Source organism: Schistosoma haematobium, chromosome ZW (assembly GCF_000699445.3).
Source record: "Schistosoma haematobium chromosome ZW, whole genome shotgun sequence".
Classification (NCBI taxonomy): Eukaryota; Metazoa; Platyhelminthes; class Trematoda; order Strigeidida; family Schistosomatidae; genus Schistosoma; species Schistosoma haematobium.
The window spans coordinates 34,142,773-34,162,732 of NC_067195.1; the positions used below are offsets into that span (position 1 = coordinate 34,142,773).

The window sequence follows — 19,960 nt, forward strand, 5'->3', positions numbered from 1 at the left end:
TATAGATGTGAATACATCCCTTACATAGAAATGTATATGAAGAATAATACTAGTTTCTTGTTACACTTATTAATATGTTGGTTGCTTAATTTTAAAGATTTTAGCGAATTTTCCATCTCAAGTTATGTGTAACCAGTGATGGTATGGTGAAACCTTTTAGCCATATATCATCCCAAACAGTTGATCATCCGATTTTCGTACTTACAGAGGAATTTATTTTGTTTTTATGTATTTATCTGTTTGGAAAGTGCTTTAATCTTATGGTGCACTAAGAACTATAAATGTTTTGACAATACATAGAGACTTTACTGTTGACCTATAATGGCTTATCACTGTAGATAAATACAAACAAAAGTATCTTTACCACTTGTTGTTAACTACAGTTTGTATGAGTAAAATTAAGGACCAAATGTGATGTATTCACTGTGACAACAAATAATTATGGTGGTCACATGTCACGGGAAACGAACGGTGTTGAAGCGTTCTTGTGGTCTCTATTATTCTGCTAAAACCGTTAACTAGTTATAAGTTATAGGAATAAATTGAAGTTCAAGTGTTTTATGACCTTAAAAATTTATAATAGCAAATGTTTGAATATTCTAGAATGCAGAATACTCTGACTTTGCTTCCAAGTCTATAAGTTGTTGCTGAGTAATTTATGTACATTCACATTAACACAATATCATAAAAATGTTTCTGTTGTATTCATATTGTCTAATAGAAATATAGTCTTGACTTAAATTCGACGATAAAAGTTTCCCTTTACGTAAAATTTAGTTATACAGACGGATAGCATTTTGACCATTCAGAAAAGTTTAGAAGGCAAGAATACGTATTATTTCCGGTCACTAAGCTGTTACCAAATCTAGTGGATGAAGTTCGTTTACGTCATAAACTGACATCAAATAGAGAAATATTGAAAACCAGTCTGCACTGGATAACTGTTTCATGTAAGAGTTGGACTTCCAACAAGTTACCACTTATAGTGTCGCTAGAGATCAGACTAAGAACCAGTATTTTATTGACGAGGCGTGTCACGGTTCGATCGAGCAAATAAGAACCCCAAAGTCCAAACTCCTAATATCAGCCTACTCGCTCTACAGAGAAAATTTTGTGAAGTCGCTGGTGTTTGAAATGTAGACTTTTGGAACATAATTGAGTATTTCAATGTTTTTGTGCTGATGTTAACCCGTGGCGAAAATTAAGCTCACACTATACAATCTTCACATATCTTCCTGCAAACAAGTTAGGAAACATTGTGAAGCTGTACTGAATAAGGAGACTAGTTAACCATAAATATGATTAGAAATTGACGTCTACTCTCTATGACGAATGATCATAAGAAAAGTCATTATTCATATTTGGTATGGCTCAGAAGGAATTGAGAAACTGTCAGTAAACTTTCGTCGTAAAGTCTGTTTTGGGTTAGTATCTACTGTTCATATGCACTTCAAAGAGATAAGTATTGAAAACCTTAAGTGAAATAGAGTACAGCCATATAACAATTTATCTTGAAATGTTAATCTTTATCCACAATTAAATTCAAGTTAATTTCCCAAGTCCCCATGAGTAAAACAATAACTCAAAGTAATTAAAACCTTTTTAACATACTTTTTATGAGTCTCATAAAGTTTTAACTAACCTTATAACCAGCATTTTCTAGAGCTGATACTAAACGTAAAGTATTTCTATGGATACGTGAAGCTATTTGCTTTAATCCTTCCGGCCCATGATAAACTGCATAGAAAGCAGCCATATTAGCAAGTAATGCTTGAGCTGTGCAGATGTTACTTGTGGCTTTATCTCTACGAATATGTTGTTCCCGCGTTTGTAAGGCAAGTCGATACGCAGGTTGGTTCATCGCATCCCTGTAATTAAAATGTTTAAAACTGATTACTTTATCTGACATTGACTGAGTCATATAAAATAACACTCAAAAATATAATCCTAATTAGCAGAAGGAAATAAACTTCCATTCATGTCTATAACTAACATCATTGCATATTAGTCATAGTATCTGTCCAAGTAGATCTAAGGTCTTTCAGAACTACAGAAACAGTATTTTATTTTGAAGAACTTCTTATAAGTATCATACGAACATTGTTTATCATACATTTACCACTTTTTTTATTCAACTAGCATCCGGCGTTTAGTCAATGATCGTTATTTTTTATTTCCGTATCAAAACTATTATATGAATTTCGATTAATACATGATTTTACTATGCCCTGACTACATGACATGGAGCTTTTTTTAAACCCCCTAACTTTCTTGGAACACACCAGATATCTGTGACATATCAAGACAATTTAATATTCCTATCAAGGTTTATATTGTGGAGCATAATTTATGGCACTAGAATTGCTTCAAACTCGTAAAGGAAATTTCTGAATGTCTAAAAAGATACACTCATTCTGGTAAGACTGATAGGGATTTTTTGTGAACTTAATTTTGATTCGACAAAATGAGCATATTTGTACACGGACCATCTTTTTTGAATTTATATACATTACATATTATCGGAAAATGAATCTCTACACCATACATCACCACATATTTAGACACAGTTCATTTATCAAATGGCTTTATTGATGGATTTTTGAAAAAAGATGAAAAGTATTTCGTCGGCATAATTTGTTTTACAGGCGCTACAAAACCACTCGGAAGTCTAGATGGTCCAGGATTATTCGAACATTCCTTATTTGGTAGGAATAATCTCTTGTAGGTTAGTATAGACCATAATAAAACACTTAATTATAACAGCCGTTCATATGAGGGAATACCTTGAATGAGTAAATAAAAAGATGAGACAGTACTTTTTTCTGCAAATTTATACTTTTCAATACTATATTTACGACAGCACAGTATGATTTGTACTATGAACTTTAGTCGACACTGGACTGTCACGAAGACAGAAGATTAAGGAAGTTTAAACCTTTACATCATGGTATAGAACACCGGTCTTAAAATGTCTTCATCAACTTCTATTCCATAGATAGGATTTTAGTGGTAATGTACTTATGAAACTAAGATTTTACACACTTTATTAATCTTGATATTTTGAGTAAGAAAACATCTTCAACTGTTAAAATGTCATATGTAAATAATATTTGCGTAGTTATAAAAGTAATTTTCACTACTACTTGATGACAAGTGAATGAAAAATGGTAACTTTCAAAATTCCAATGACCATCAAGTCGAAATTGAAATTATGACACACTGATGACATTGAGTGAGGTCCTCTTTTATCACAGATAACCGATGTCGAAAACGTGGATAACTGTATTTCGACTCAGTTATCTGAATACATCATAATGACAACGATAATTCAAAGCTGTCTTTTGAAATTCAAGTGAGGTCTCGTTTGTGAACTGCAAAGGAGTCCTAGGCTAAGATAAAACAAGTGTCTGATACTTTCTGGTTCTTAGAGGTTCTCTAAATGAGGTGGACTCATGATAAATATTAGCTTTAGAGTAAACAAAAATCTCCACAAAACCACCTTTAAATATCTTCAATTTCTCATCAGATTAAACATTTAATTTTCATTATTCAAAAAATATTGTTAGCTTCATTTAAATGGAATACAATATAGTCATGAACTTCTGAAATGAGGACATTTCAAATTATTTTGTATATACTGTAGTTGATGGAAAAACAATGATATGAATAGAACTATAATCTTATTAGATATCAAATATTTCGGAAAAGTATATTGTTTACAAGGTTGATTCGTTAAATAAATGTTACAAAACGATTTAATTAATCGTTTTATTTTAATCACACCTCACTCTCTGGTAATGAAAAGTATGAATTTTTTTCATTTTAAAACTAACTTTGTATGCACAAATAATTCGTATATAGAATTACAGAAATAGTTACTAAAGAATCAAAAGTAAGCCATCGATCCACTGCAATAAATTCAGTAAACATAATAAACATTTCTGTCCCACCCATGGTACTACGGGTGTATTTTGATAAAAAGCTGAGAATAGCACTTTTCCATACCCAGGGCAGATTTCGATGGAGAATTCTGGTGGGCGGCCTATGCTCCTCCACGAGGCTTAACAGGCGTAAGTAACTTCAAGAAACAATTACTACTTTTAGATAGTTACTTTTTTAAGTATGTTTCACTTACTTAGAAAGACCGACTATTCTTCCTGGTAATAATCTGGTAAGTGCTTCAGTTGACGAAATAAATGCTGCATGGGGTCCTCCAAAACCCATTGGTATTCCGAAACGTTGTGAAGATCCAACAGCTATATCAGCACCTAGACTACCAGGTGATTCAATAAGTGTAAGAGCCAACAAGTCGGTTGCTGTGATGAGAAGTGTCTGAAATTATTTACAATTTTCATCAAGTAATAGAACAAATAGTGGAAAATTTATTCAGATTTAGAACTAATACAGCCATCACTAAAAAGATACAATATTTATAAACAGTTGTCAAAGCAAAATAATTAATATCCGTTGGCTTGGAGAGGACAAACCAGCTTCCAACTGAAGAGGAAATTAAGAAAAGATGTTGGAGGTGAATAGGACATACATTACGAAAATCACCAAACTGCATCACGAAGTAAGCCCTAACTTGGAATCCTGAAGGGAAGCGGGAAAGAGGAAGACCGAAGAACCCGCTACGTCGGGGAATGGAAGCGGATATGAAAAGGATGAATAACAATTGGGAAGGATTGCCCAGGACATGGATGGAGAATGCTGGTGGGTGGCCTATGCTCCTCCACGATAGGTAACAGGCTTAAATAAATAAACAAATAACGGTTTAAAATACAATTTAACAAATTTGTTACTAGTGTCTGAAAGCGATAAACAAACGAAGAATCACAAAGAGACAATTAAAATAATGAAAGTTATATTTTCCTACGACAATTATTACATGACCAGAGGGAGCAGAAGCTGAAAGCTGATAAGTTGCAGGCTTAGTATAAATACTGTTACTAAGTCATTTTGTATAAATACTATTCTATGGTGTAATCTTGGCCTTCTGAAGATCCTAAGTATAGTCACTAGTTTCCTTCATTAATTTTACTTACAATGTTTCTTATATGAATGATTAAAATAGTAAATAAGATTTAAATCTGACCTTATTTAATTTCGTTATTTCAGCAACTGCACGTATTTTCTCATCCCATATATTACCTTCTGTATCTGGATACTGTAGTAGATATCCAGAGAACTGTCCAGTACTAATAATTTCTTTTACGTGTTCTACATTGTCTATGGAAACAACTTCAATTTCAATATTAAGGTTCCTAAAGAATAAGTGGATAAACTCCGTTTAATACCACCAATTATCGACAAAAACATTTACCAAAAAAAAAACAATGCACTACAAAAGCTTGTGAAAAGTTATTCAGTAATCATTTTTTCTAGAATGAGGTCATGAATTACGAGACAAGAAATTAGGATATTCTTACTAAATAAAAAGCTCTAATGTTGATAAGTCGATTTATATCAATTTACATGAAGAGGCTGTAACAGAATTCTTCATACCTAAGATTAGAATACTATGGAAAGTTAAATTATCATTTGCAAGTATGTGCAATTTTAAAAAGTTAGATTTATGCTTTCAGTATTCTTTTGCTAGTCATCAAACACATCACTGAACTACATACACGAGTTAATAAAGATCTTGACTACTGTCACTGTATGGTTTTTCTTATTTATGGCGTCGTTCAAAATTATATATATATATATACAAACAGATAGTTGAAATCCCATTGAAATTATAAACCGATCAAAGTTAGACCACCATTGAAAACCTGAAAGCACTGGATGGTTGTTTCGTCCTGGTATGGAGCTTCCTAACAATGGTCATCCACGACCCACTGGCCGGAAACCGAACCCAGGACCTTAGCACCTAACCTCTAGACCACTGAACCAGGTTTCCTAACGGTTGTTTAACTTTGATCGTTTCATAATTTCAATGAAATTAAATGATCTCTACAACCCGATACTGACGCTTAATTTGAAAGCTTACAGTTTAAACTATTAAAATACCAAATGAAAAATTAAACTTCAAAATATAAGCAAAAATGGCTAGTGGCCAGCAGTGGAATCTAGGACGCACGTTTCGTCCTATTTGAGACTAGTCATCTGGATGTACCTGTATCTCAGAGTTGATGTTCACTATCCATCTTTGCTTATAATGCTTGTGAATTAAGGCAATATGGAGGCAATAGGCTCAGTATGCACATATGCCAATAAGAGACTGATCGATTGCAGTCCCAAACATCAATGGGAAGATTCAAGTAAACAATATCGCGTGAATTTAAACTTCAAAATATGCACATTATCGACAGCCGAATTCTGTCGGCCATCATGCACCCGTCTTCAATATTATCACCTTATACAAATACAACGAGCTACCCTAGCTTCAAGTATCTAACACCAACGTTTGATAATATACATTGATTAATGTTGAATATTAGAATATCAACTATCTTATGGTATACATGATTATACACCTAAATATTTCAAAAAAAATCGGACAGGTCATATGTTTTAACAGAAATTAACTAATAAAAGTTCATTAGGACGTGAGTCATCATTGTGTGATATAACTTCAAATGTTTTGCCGTTGATTTCTTAAGTGAAGACAAATAAACAAAAGGATGCAATATTATACATATATTAATGCACATATTTATGTAGGGTAGATTCGAGTGCATGGTTCCAACTAAAACCGATAAAACTCACAAAAGTGTTCGATGTTTACATCCTTGTTCACTAAGATTATTAGATAAATAGAGGTTAAAAATTACCCACAAAAGGGTCGTGTGCGACCGGCCTCAAGTAGTTATCCCTTAAGCACTGCGGTCACACTCTCAGGTCACCAAGACCAATTCTAGCCCGAGTTCCTCTTCAGGTACCTCTAGAAGAACCCTTCTGCAATGTCGGTAACCAGGAAGTAGTAACCGCCCCATACCTCTAAAAGCAATCAAGACCACAGTATTCATAATCAATTTCTCTCTTTAATTCATACTATTACTCCTACCTCGACTTTCCCCTCAAATGTCACCATGGTCAACGATATTAGTGCGAGAATTGCTGTCCCAGGTCTACTGAAACCTCGCTCCAAACTACACATTGGAGCCTTCAACGTACGTACCCTATGTGAAATCGGCTAATAGACCTCCTTAGTCAAGACCCTAGAATTTCGTACCATTGATGTATGCTGCTTCTTCGAAACACACACACACAAGATGCTAGTATAGTCATTCTAAACAGGGAACCGACGAGATACACCCTCCGTTTATCTGGCGACCCGAAGGCAAATTCTCGTGGACTGGTGGGTGAAGGCATAACACTTAGTATGAAGGCAGAACAAGAACTTTTAGAACTTAATAATCTCCACAACCATATACTGATAATTACCATGTGCTCACAATTGACTAGATTCGTGAGGGAATTCTCGGAGTTCTAGTGAGAAGCCGTAATCAATGGAGCTAACACGTGTCGAGGACAGACAGGTAAATTGAAGATGGTCACGCAATTTCGTGGACTGGTTGGTGTTAGGCGTTAACACCGCTAGATCCTGGCTCAGTGGTCTAGTAGGCTAGGCGTTCGCGCGCGAGACTGAAGGCCATGAGTTCGAGTCCCGCGAGCAAGATCGTGGACGCGCACTGCTGAGGAGTCCGACAATAGGAAGAAACGGCCGTCCAGTACTTCCAGGTTGTCAATGGTGGTTTAATGCCAATCGGTTCGAGATCTCAATCAATAACTTAATAATCTCCACAAACCAATACTGGAAATGATAGTTTTTCTTGACTTAAAAGCTGCATTTTACTCTGTACAACGAGAGCTTCTGTGGCAGTGTCTCTCATTCAAAGGTGTACCTCAGAGGTGCATAAACCTTGTGAAGGCTTTTTACTCGAACACTACCAGTCGAGTCAGACTTTATGGTGAACTGTCATGCGATTTTGCAACCTCAAGTGGTGTCCGACAAGACTGTCCACTATCTCCATTTCTTGTCCAACTTCACCATAGACATACTGCTGGAAATAACACTCGTATTCTAAACTTTGAGGAATTGATTTCGTTCCAGGAGGTCCACTCATAGACTTAAAATACGCAGATAACAATCCTGTTTGTTGAAGACGCTGATAAAATGCAGAGACTTTTGGTAACAATGAACGACAATGTCAGGATGTTTGGGATGTACTTCTCTACCTCTAAATGCGTGCTGTTGCTTCAGGATTGGCCTGTGTCAACACCTGAACTAAAGATAAAGAGTGAAGTCTTCCCTTAAACAGTGAGATTAAAATTACTTTATACCTTTCTTTCTACGACCTAACCTTTATCTACATATACTACTGTCATTGGAGTAACGGCGTCTATGAATTTGGTATTCATTCTGTCGTGCTAGTGAGGTGTGGCATTTTGGACCGATGCACATATGTGCCTGATCCTAGATTGTAGATGAATGACTGACTGACTGATATTGAAGTTGAATAATGGTTCAGTTATATAATCTACTAGATAAAAAGTATTTGTGAGTGAATCACAACAAACTGAATTTGTAATCAACGGTGCTATATCGTTGATTTACTGTAACTTTAGGTATCTCATAATCAAAATATAAACAAATACAACCTGACGTAGCATAATTAATTGTTTTTATTTTAAATGAACAAAAATCAGATAGTTTCGATGATCATAAATTATTGAAGAACCATTGAAGGTTTTTATATCTGAAGGAAAAAAGGCCATAAGAAGATATTATTCTTACCTGGAGTTAAAAAAAGATTTTTCGTTAAAAGCTTGTAACTAGCCTTCGTTACTATGCATCATTACTTACCTGGGGCTTAAACCCACTTTGTTTATAGATCCTGATACAAAAGCTATAAATTGTTTGGAACAAGACTGGACTATATATTTGAAGGACTATAAATGAATACCTGACGGCTAGTCCAGGTAGTTTTCACAGTATGATAGCTATTTGGTGCGATAACAAACCAGTTGGTACATACTCGAAGATCAACCACTGTTTCACTTAATTTAGTAGTGAAAAATCTGTTCATTACAAACTACAATGTATATAATTTGTACATAATACAACTTTTACCAATAGTCAAAGTTGATCAGAATGATGGATGGGGAATTTCCAAATATCCTGTTTTCCTTATTAAACGTTTGTTGACCAATTACATCTTCAAAGAATAGAACTTATCAACAGAATGGATTAACTAACTACATCACATTATGTTTACTGTAATTGAGATCTTGGTGCGTCACATAATTTGTCACTGAAAAACATTAAATTTCAGATGTTTGTATATGTGCCATAAGTCTTGAAGAGTTTAGATGCTTTAACTGAAGAATATCTCAAATGATAAAACACTAGAAATGGTGCTGTCACTAAGCTAAACAGCATATTTTGCGAAAATTGAGAGTAAAAATTATGCATGACAAAAAACCACGGACAATTTTAATTTCAATTTCCACTTACCTTGCTCTAGATGTGACGACATTCATAGTTTGTGGATGACATCTCCTATCGAGGAGAAACTTTTTTCTGTTTGTATATCTATGGGACAAAAATCATCACAAGAAAGACTGAATGTAACATAAATACAGTTGCTGCTAAACATACACTTTTGTCATTCTTAAAAGTAATGGATACGTCAAAATTTTCTCTATCGACATAAGGTTGACATTCTAATTGTCTATTGCAAAAATTTCGAGTCCTTTGATTTACATTATTTGAGTTGTTATTTAAGGATACACTACGAACTTGGTTGATGAACTTCAAACAATATTACACAACATGATACTATTTATACTGCAATCGCTTTTACTTATTTACCTAAAATGTAAATCATATTTCACATTTAGAAGAAACACATCTTTTTATTAGCTTCTTAATAAAGTGGAATATCTTGTATAAAATACAAGAACTTACCTGACTGCCATACACATTGCTTCTGCAGATGCTGTACCTTCATCCAACAGTGATGCATTTGCTCTCGCCAAACCCGTTAAGTCTGATATCATCGTCTGATAATTAAATAGTGATTCTAAACGACCTTGGCTTATTTCAGGTTGGTATGGTGTGTAGGAAGTGTACCTGAAAAATGAAGGTTTGTTGAGAGGTGAAAATTTGGAAAAACGTTTTCAGTTTGGGGTTTGAGGATTAGCTATTGATCGGTAGTTGAGATGAAGTGAAACTAACTTTCGTGAAAAATTATCACGTAAATTGATTCGAAAATTGGTAGTATTATTCTGATTTTACATAATCGTACAACCCCTGATGTGCAAGGAATCAGTGAAAAATAAAAACGGAATAGAGAACTTTAAGTGATAAAAATTGAAGCATATTAGCTGGGTTACGATAATAGTTGACATTTAACTAGATCCGTAGCCACTATAAATAAATAACTTTCAACAGATGATTCAAGACTATGAAACTGGTTGAGATAAGTCCCAATCCCACAGCATTCATCAGTTCCCTCATGGTTGTAGGTACAAGTTGGTAAATACAAGGTTTTCTACCTCCGACCATCTAACGTCAAAACAGTGCTAAAAATATCAAGTCATTAAAACTAACAGATAGGATTCAATCAGAATTAAAGATTAGACAAACGTGAAATCGGTTGATACTCAATGATTAATCAACACAAATGTAACCTAATTCACAAATGAACCTTAAGCTTGTTAACTAGGATTAAGCAATGTCATTCTCTTAATCGTATAATTGCCAGTTGGTCAAACAAATGAGATTTCCGGATTCAAAGTAATCGAGATATTGAAGATAAATTCTATGTATTCTTCAACAGAATATTTAGGTAAAAGATATTGTAAAACATATTGGAAGGTGGTAGCAAATTAAAACAACATAGCAATTGAAATAACTGTAGGGAAATTTGCGAAAATGTATTAACATACCAACCGGGATTTTCAAATATATTACGTTGTATTGTAGATGGTGTTATAGTACCATAATATCCTTGTCCAATATAAGAACGCCAAACTTCATTCTTGCTCATGAGCAACTTTAAACGCCTGATGAGGTCTGCCTCACCTTAAGTTTACGAAATAATAATTACAATAGTTAAGAGTGATTTGAATGGGATTAATTAAAATTATTGTTAAAATCAGCAGTAAAAATACGTACACTAATAAGTTTTAGATTCTTTTTAGATTCCGTCTGTTATACCAATGGATTTTATGAATATGATCTGGTTATTGAAACAATACTTAATACGGAGCTAAAGTTTTATAACGATATATGAATATTATTGAGGCAACCAGTGAAGGATTCTAGGACAAAACTTGTTTGTATTTTGATTACTAATTTTTAATAGTAATGTGTCTGAAATCCATACAGAATACAAACTACCGAAAAGCTACTTCGACTTTCATGGATTGACCTCTTCAACCGGTGATTATCCTGAAAACTAGATACATTACTATAAACAAATTGAAACAACCCTAGATATGCTTAGTGAAATATTTTTATTTAACAACAAAATATGTGGACAAAATCTCAGAAAATCAGAATTTCCAATTCTGTATAAACATTGTTTAAGTTCGATAAGTGAATTGACAAATGAGTAGGTTTATGATTCAGGGATTCATCTTAAAATCACTGGGAGATTAGTTCAAACTAAATTTAATTAAATTTCAACGGCGAAACACTAACACATTTATTTACACAGTACTTATGAATAACTACTCAGAATTTCAGCCAACATATATCTACTGAGTTGTAGTTAATTTACATGTTTTATTCATAGATAGCAAAATAACTAATTTATCCTAAATAAAGACTTCATACATACTTGTTTCATTTTCTAATTTCAAATCCCTTTTTAGTGATATACTATCTGGTACTACTTTGGATATAAAATCTTCAATTCTCTAGAGAAAAGCAAACAAAGTAAGCAATAATTGGTACAGCCCGATATGAAAATTAAAAAGACAATTTTTAAATAAAAAATGATTCTGAACAGGAGCAAGAATTATAAATAACCCAATATTTAGAAATTAAATTATATCTTGACTTCTTCAATGGAAATCAGTGATTATCAGTGTGAAAATTTGTGAAATTAAGATGTGAATTAGATAAAAGGTACACTGTGTGTGTGAGACTCATAGTAGTTTTACCTATGTACAAGGACTGTAACTAAAGAATATGTAATAAAGACTAAATTACTTGTCAATTTTCTTTTTGCCATTAATAAGTAATTGGACATAAGTACTACTCATTTATATGTAAATATGTGACCACTCATCCCACAGTCTTAAGATGTTATGAACAACGAAGGATCATAAGACGCGACATGTAAGGCTTATTGTTTATTACCTAATTGTAGGAATTCTCAATAAATATTTAATGTATAACAATGATAGTTTTAACCACTATAAAAATTTTGCTACGATGACGAATTCTCAGCATCAATTGTGCAATATTACCATAAATTTCTCTTTAATATACATTCAAATGGTAATCATTCGAAAATTATCTCCCATAAACGTATTTCCAATAGTAAATATATTTAATGACGAAAGCCTACCATCAGTTCTGGTGCTCAACAATTTATTGCCCATCAAATATTGAGTTCCTGAATTTGAATATATTCATCTTTTATTTCAAAATTTTTTCATGACACCGCGCGAGTACATACAATTAAGTTTAAATAAATCTAAAACAGGAAGGTTTATTATAACATTTATACAGTTGGGAAACAGATGCCCCAAACATTTGAGCAAGCCAACGTTATATTAGGATTTCACTTTCCTATCAACATTAGTAAAGCACGTGACTGTAGTTTTGTTTGATGAAATGGAATATTAAAATTTATTGAGAAACGAAAATTGTTTCCTTCAGGAAACTGAGAGATGTGGTTTTTTGAAACAAACCATTTTAAGCGTAATTCTTAATTTTGTTGTAACTGTCAGTGAGACCAGTAATTTTATTGAGAAAATGTAGAAAATAAACTACATGGAAATAACGCGTTGATACAAACTACCTTGTTTTTTAATGACTTTTTCTTTAAAATGCTTCAAATCAAAGTTTTGTTTAACATACAATAAAGTTAAAAACGTATCATGTCAATTGCTTTATCTCTGTGTGTCAATGATTTTTAGGAGCAACTATACAATTCATAAAAAGGTGGCAATAAGTTACCAGTGATCATAAACTATGGTCACCTCAAACAATTCTCTTGTATTTTAGCTGATTAAAGTCATTGTTTAATGAACTTCTCAGTGGACATTGTAAAACAACTGTAGATAAGGACAACTCAAGAAAACGCGGAGCTAAATACTCCTATCAGTTGGATTTCATTTACAGCAACTCAACATGACTTGAGAAAAGAAATTCAAGTTCAAAATTTGCCAAAAATATTCACACTGTTGTGTCGTTAGTTCAATAAAAGTGTGATGCTTCATTCATTCATGTGTAGGATTCAGTAAACTTAGGATCCCTAACTGTCGACATTCTAATTATTATCATGACCTCAAAACTACCGAATATGCTATTTATGGTCAAACTAATGTCATCTTATCATAAATATAGTGGCTTTATATGAAACGAAAATATATTTAACTGCGAATTTAAAAACGTTAGACAAAATCGGGTTTGTTTGGTGCATAACATTCATTTTACAAATACACAGAACAAAACGTTCGCCAGGATCTCATATCTTTGTCTTTTTGGGATTATGTGTGGATATGTCATTATGAATTTGTACATTGAAGCACAAGAAGAACACGGATAACTAGGAATCGTATATCATAGAAATATTGGGTTAAATATCTGGTCAATTAATATGCACAGTAAACAAATAATGAATATAAACATTGTTTAGCAAAAGAAATAAAATTCAATCGGCTGTCAGAAGTAGAGTACAATGACTAGCCGTAATGATGCATATACACTGATAACACTGGAGTAAGAAATCGAAATATTTGTGAAGAATTCACGTCAAGGAATGAAATCACCGATATGACTTCTATATTTACGTAAGTAAAGCACACTAACATAATGTTTTTTGCTACATTGGTTAGACTTCCAATTTGTTTTTAACTAAACTTATTTAAATGACGTACAATGAACGGATGGAAATTTCGTGATCATAAAACTTGTAAGTGAACGTCAAAGTATTCAACACTCTCATATTCGATTATCGTCTGGTAAATATTCACTTGGAATGAATTTCGACTTGTATTACATGGACTGTACACTAAAATTTCGTAAGTTAACTTATTACAGTTACATATTTTGATCTAACGGGATGAAAAGTCAAATTGAGATGAATTTATTTATTATGATTTTTGTTCAATATTAATTCCGTTTTCATTCAATGTGATAATTATTTAGTATAGTTGTTTACCCGTATAATATTTTATTCTGTATAATATACGATATTCTTGTATTTAATTCACATGAATTATGCTCAGCATGGATATACAACATGGAATAACTAAATATTTTCATTCTAATTATTAATCAAAATGAATGTACAAATCAATATATATATATATATATATATATATATATATATATATATATACATATATATGAGTGTATTTTCGAGTAGGGTCGTCATCGCCGTGTTATGGGGTTAATAAATCTTCATTTGTACCAGTCTTTCTGTTCTTACTTTCGCGTCGTGGGAATTACAGTAGTTCCTCGTTTTCGAGTATAAGTGATGAGCGATTCCGACATAATAATCCACAACGACCAGATATAACAATTAGCGTTCCATTAGAAGAAATATCAGTTTATTTTTTAAATTTAAGACGAATTCCCGTTTACACGTGTCACTTCCATAAAAATATGCTACGTTTATATCATACCTGCATAATCATGACTTTTTATAAAATTAAATCTTAAGACAATTCAAATAACTTGAAAAAGCAATCAGCAATTAGTGTCACTATAGCTGTCTACAACAAACTAATTTTGATTTAGCATCATAATATATTTTAAAAGCTTAGGCTTCCACATCACACCGTAACACAAGAAACAAAGTATTCAATGCAGTTTTGAGACTGCTTAAAATTAATATTTATTACTAACAGTTGTAAACGGTAACAGATTGATACTAATGAATTACGTTTGGACTAATGATTTCGTATCGAAATTCATTTGAGCGAACACAGAAGATACGAAAATTAGTATTAAATAAGTAAATATATTTCGAATAATGACTGTCCAACCGCACAAATGTTTTTTTGTATTTTTAATATATATGTTTATCAAAATGTCAAATTTCTGTTCAAATGAGATAGAGTTTTATTGAAGTTTGGTAGAGGTAAGCTGTTCTAATGTAATCATAGTTGTTGCTGTAATCCATTTGCAAAACGTTATAAGATAGATTTCATTTTCACACAATTTTCCCTTTGGTAAGTTTGACTAAAGCAAAAACAACAAGCATAGTAGAATAGGATGAATTCATTTATTTCTTGGATTCTCGTCAGCTGCTAATAACCTAGAAGAATAGTAATGATCATTTACAACTACTGTACATAGTTCATACCATATTAATGAAAATTAGTAGAATAACGACAAGTATGAAATAATTATAAAATGGTAAAATGAATGAATATTTACGCTACTAAACGTGAAATATCTAGAAGAAAAAAATCCTTCAAACACATGGATTTACGTTTCTTGAGCAAGAAAATTGATATCGAAGTTACGTAGTAACAACCCCGAAATGATGGATTAACAGACGGTTCTTCCACAACAGTTGTTATTAGTCCATGAAACTTCATTAATATAATACAAGGTATGTACATTAGTTGTAAAAAATCATTAATATCATTTATACGTTGCAAACAGCTGACGAGAACCCATGAAACAAATAAACTAGCCTTATTCTCCAACGCTTGTTATTCTTGGTTTCATTTTACCAAAAATACTAGTTGAGCTTCACTTATAGTTTGGTAAGAAGTTATTTGTTTATGTAAAATGAAAATCAATTATTGTAAATAAGATATTTGGATACAATTGACATCATTCAGCGAGTGACAGTTTGTTTATCTAGAATTGTTCATACTTGTTTACGGACACTTCCTTACTATATTTATTTGCAATCAACAGTTTGAAACAACTATTTTTTAATCTATAATCGATTCTAATTCCTCTATTTAAAGATAAAACTTATATTCCTGAGAATTTAACACGACCAGAAATTAGGTTTGTTTGGTGATTTAGTGATTTAACGTGCTTGAAATTTTCCAATCGATAGCTTTCTATTTCCATCAAAACTTTGAACCTAACCTATTTTGCACATTCACAACCCGTCCATTCTCATTTTTATAATAACTTAATCAGTTGACGCTGAACCACTAATTTTTTTTAATAAATAAAAAAACCACTCAATATCTTAACTGACTTGATCATAAATAAGCGGTTTCAGAAAGGTATACAGAGCAACAAATCTTCAATTTTTGATGTTGGCTAGTTTTTTTTTGTTAATTTCATTAACACAACACAAATAAACATTAAACTAAACCTCTAAAAACATTAACAATCGTTTATAAACAATGTGAATGCGAGAACCCGTTGAAATATTTGCTATACCTTATTACATTATTGTGAACAACATGATTTTGGATGCTGTTAGATGTATGAGGACGGTTGTCACTTCCCCACTGCCAAACTGTAGAAGGATATGAACTTTAGAATTTGTAAGATTTTTTATGAGAAAGGTCTCTTTAGTGAAACATACCTGTTTCTTGATTTACGATGTGATAGATAGGCTTGAATTACAAAAACGTTTGAAATATCTGAAAGTTACCGCGAGTAAGTATATCCTTTGCAAAACATTATATATAAGCCCTCGGGCCAACAGTAGTTAACATCTAAAGGATCATCACACACAAACATTTAAATTGCAGTTAATTCGTGTGCATATAGCTTGAATATGTATAGATTGTTATGCGTTCTGTTATTGTAAATAGCTACGCTGAAGGTGGTGAGTGTTTTCTTTATCAAATTAATTGTACAGTCAAATTTTTCACCATCTTGTCAACAAGATAAATATAATCCGAACCATACAGTAATGTGATGACGTGTGCTTTGATGAACTTCTCTTCAAATTGTTCAGATAAATACGAATTACTTAATTAGCTTTTGTATTGTCACAATTAACTGGCGTTTCTTATTAGCATAATTTGTGTAAACGTAATCATAAATAATCTATAAATCTGAATATACACAATTATTGTAATAAACGCATTGGGTTCTTAAATTCTGTGTAAATAATAGGCTACTCGTTACCGAATCCTAGCATAATTGTTTTGATGAAAAATAGAAATAAGGACACAATAAGCCATAGTACAAGTAAAACATCTGATGGTGAGATAACACTAGTTGAAATAAAAGGCGAAAAAATGTATCCAAATTAATCACCAAAACACTTACATTAAAACCACAAAATTGGAGCATGTGATTGATATCTTTCTCAGATGGACCAATATGTCGGTGCACGAAATCTGCTTTTGGAGCTTCCGGTTTCTCATCAATACTAGAGATATTCGATCCACTCGATAAACTTCTTATTATTAAGCGTGAACAACTTGGCATTACTCTAATCCCAAGTAAATGATGCTGATGACATAAAGTTTGAACAAAATTGCAATGAAACCGGTGAAATGAAGATAGTATACTCCACAACATGATTGATTAGCTTATGATCAAAAACTGAATACAAGGATGAAGTGAGAGATCATTTGATAAGAATTCTAGTTAATATAATATAGAAAACAAAAATTCAGTTGATATATATATATATAGATTTTAAACTGTCACTAATTAACCAATGAAAATTAGCTTTTCACATAATGATAATCGCATGAACTAATTATTTGATTTATATTCTAGTTGGAAAGACCAACATTAGCTAGCAAAAAATACACTGGAGAGTTCGTTATTCAAATTTCTATTACTAATTTAAGATGACTTAATTTGTGTGATAATGAAACCATAGGGCGTTTTTCAACTTAACACTAACTTTTAGAAATCTAGCAGTTGAGGCAGTGTCTTATGAAAATACGTTTCTAGATTTCGCCTCCTATACAAAGACAACCGTAGGAATCTATTTAAATAAACTTAACCTCTCTATGGAGAAAACAGTTGTATAGCTTGTCTCTCCGCTATAGCCATCAAATTAGATTTAAGCACATCCCTTCATTCTTCATAGTTATTCCAGTGATTATTTCTAATAATTAACAGGCTATTAATTTTAAACCTATACCTATACACCTTTTGCTTTTCTCATTTCTATGTAATTGATTTGAGTAACTAACCGATTTATAAACCTAATTTTACATTTTTCAATCCTTATTCTTATGCAATAGTTAAAGATCATTAACTAATTCTTAAACCTAAAATTACACTTAAGTGTATTTGTATTATTATTATGTGTTAATTTCTCTATCACCATTTAATTTGTGTTTTATATTCAAATGTAAAACTACATATTAATGCTGAGCTTTCATGGGAAGTGAATTGAAAAGTAATATTCCTCTGTATGAATTGTACTTTTAATGTCTAAATGAGAACATTTAAGTTACTGAAAATACATTAAACATCTTATGAGTATTTTCACTAGTTCACTCCCCATGGCCCCATTTATGATAAAGGAATGAAGCAGTAAGCCATTATCTGCTAGTTGTTTTATTTTAGACTCATAAACCAACAATTCTCTGTAGCATTTATTCAGAAGAACTTACATTATACCTTTGACATCATTAAATGTATGATAAGCTCTGGAATATTACTAATTTACCTTAAGAAATCGATAAACACTAACTTTCAATTTTCAAAAAAATGATTGTTGAGAAGTGTTAGATATTACGTTTGAAGACTTACAAAGAAGACTACCTAGTCCCCATCAGAAGAGAGGACATTTATTGATTCCTAGTGAATATTAGTTTGTTGAAAACATCTAAGTTAAAGAAAACTAATCTAATCCTCCTCGAATCTCCAGATTATTTTCCGTAGACAAAGAAGCATGTCCTGATTATACGAAAGATATACTTGAACAGATATTAAGAACATGTCATGGGACTTAAAGCAACTTTTGTAATAATGAAGAAACGCAGTCAGAAGTGAACACCTAGATCTAATCAAGTCTTGGGCGGACAAAAATTATAATTCTATAGTGTTATGACTTGTGGTCTGTGTGCCCTGTTGATGTATAACGTAATCATGCCGCCAATTAGGCAGCAGTGAATTACCGATCGAACCAATGACGCATAAAACACGTGCGGGCAGTCTAGAGTCCTGATTGGTCCTTTTCCAAATGAGTTCTGGGGATCTAACGTTCCCAGCACATAGTATATATTCAAAAAGCTTGTAATCACAAGAAATATTTATTGAAACTTCTAATAAGAATGACAAAAATTGTTTTTTTTTCTAGCTGTTCTTTTCTTCTCACTGTTTTAACTTGAATTATTCTATTTCTAACATAAATACTATCTAAATGTTTTTGTGACCAGCCTATTCGAAAGATTTGCTAATATATCACATAGTTCCAATCAACGTTATCTATCATCTAAATAATGTCTTATTTGTAGGTGTCATTACTTAGATTTGACTTGATAACTTCAAGTAAATTGGGCATTGAGTAGATTGTTATCAATAAAAATAATTTCTCCACTCATTGTGATATTACCAATCTACTATTTTTATTCATGTCTTATTTGTTCTTCTAACAAAATCCCCTGTCTACTCCAAGAAAAGAGACTAATGTAGTCGTCTAATATACTTTTTCATTTCAATGGTTGAGATCATGAGTCAATTGAAGCTAGACCACCATGGAAAACCTGGAAGCACTGGACGGCCGTTTCATCCTATTGTGGTTAAGCGCGCGCGCGAGACTGACAGGTCCTGGGTTCGAAGCTCGTGAGGCGGAATCGTGGATCCGCATTGCTGAAGAGTCCCACAATAGGACGAAACGGCCGTCCAGTGCTTCCGGGTTTTCCATGG

At 32.5% G+C, this 19,960-nt stretch overlaps 1 protein-coding gene across 2 annotated transcripts in view; it reads right to left on the reverse strand.

Moving 5' to 3' along the window:
- The window catches only part of MS3_00003368 (uncharacterized protein), a 57,241-nt gene that overhangs the window by 15,970 nt on the left and 21,311 nt on the right, over nt 1–19,960 (reverse strand). The window contains exons 1-8 of one of the 2 annotated variants that reach the window (XM_051211135.1): nt 17,393–19,883; nt 11,796–11,874; nt 10,900–11,035; nt 9,917–10,081; nt 9,464–9,541; nt 5,096–5,264; nt 4,136–4,332; nt 1,643–1,868 (exon numbers count right to left, since the gene is read on the reverse strand). In XM_051211135.1, coding sequence (XP_051071173.1) covers nt 1,643–1,868; nt 4,136–4,332; nt 5,096–5,264; nt 9,464–9,541; nt 9,917–10,081; nt 10,900–11,035; nt 11,796–11,874; nt 17,393–17,647 — 1,305 coding nt within the window. In that variant the 5' untranslated portion in view covers nt 17,648–19,883. Of the gene's footprint in view, nt 1–1,642; nt 1,869–4,135; nt 4,750–5,095; nt 5,265–9,463; nt 9,542–9,916; nt 10,082–10,899; nt 11,036–11,795; nt 11,875–17,392; nt 19,884–19,960 lie in introns of those variants that run through there. The other variant, XM_051211137.1, reaches the window with a different exon arrangement.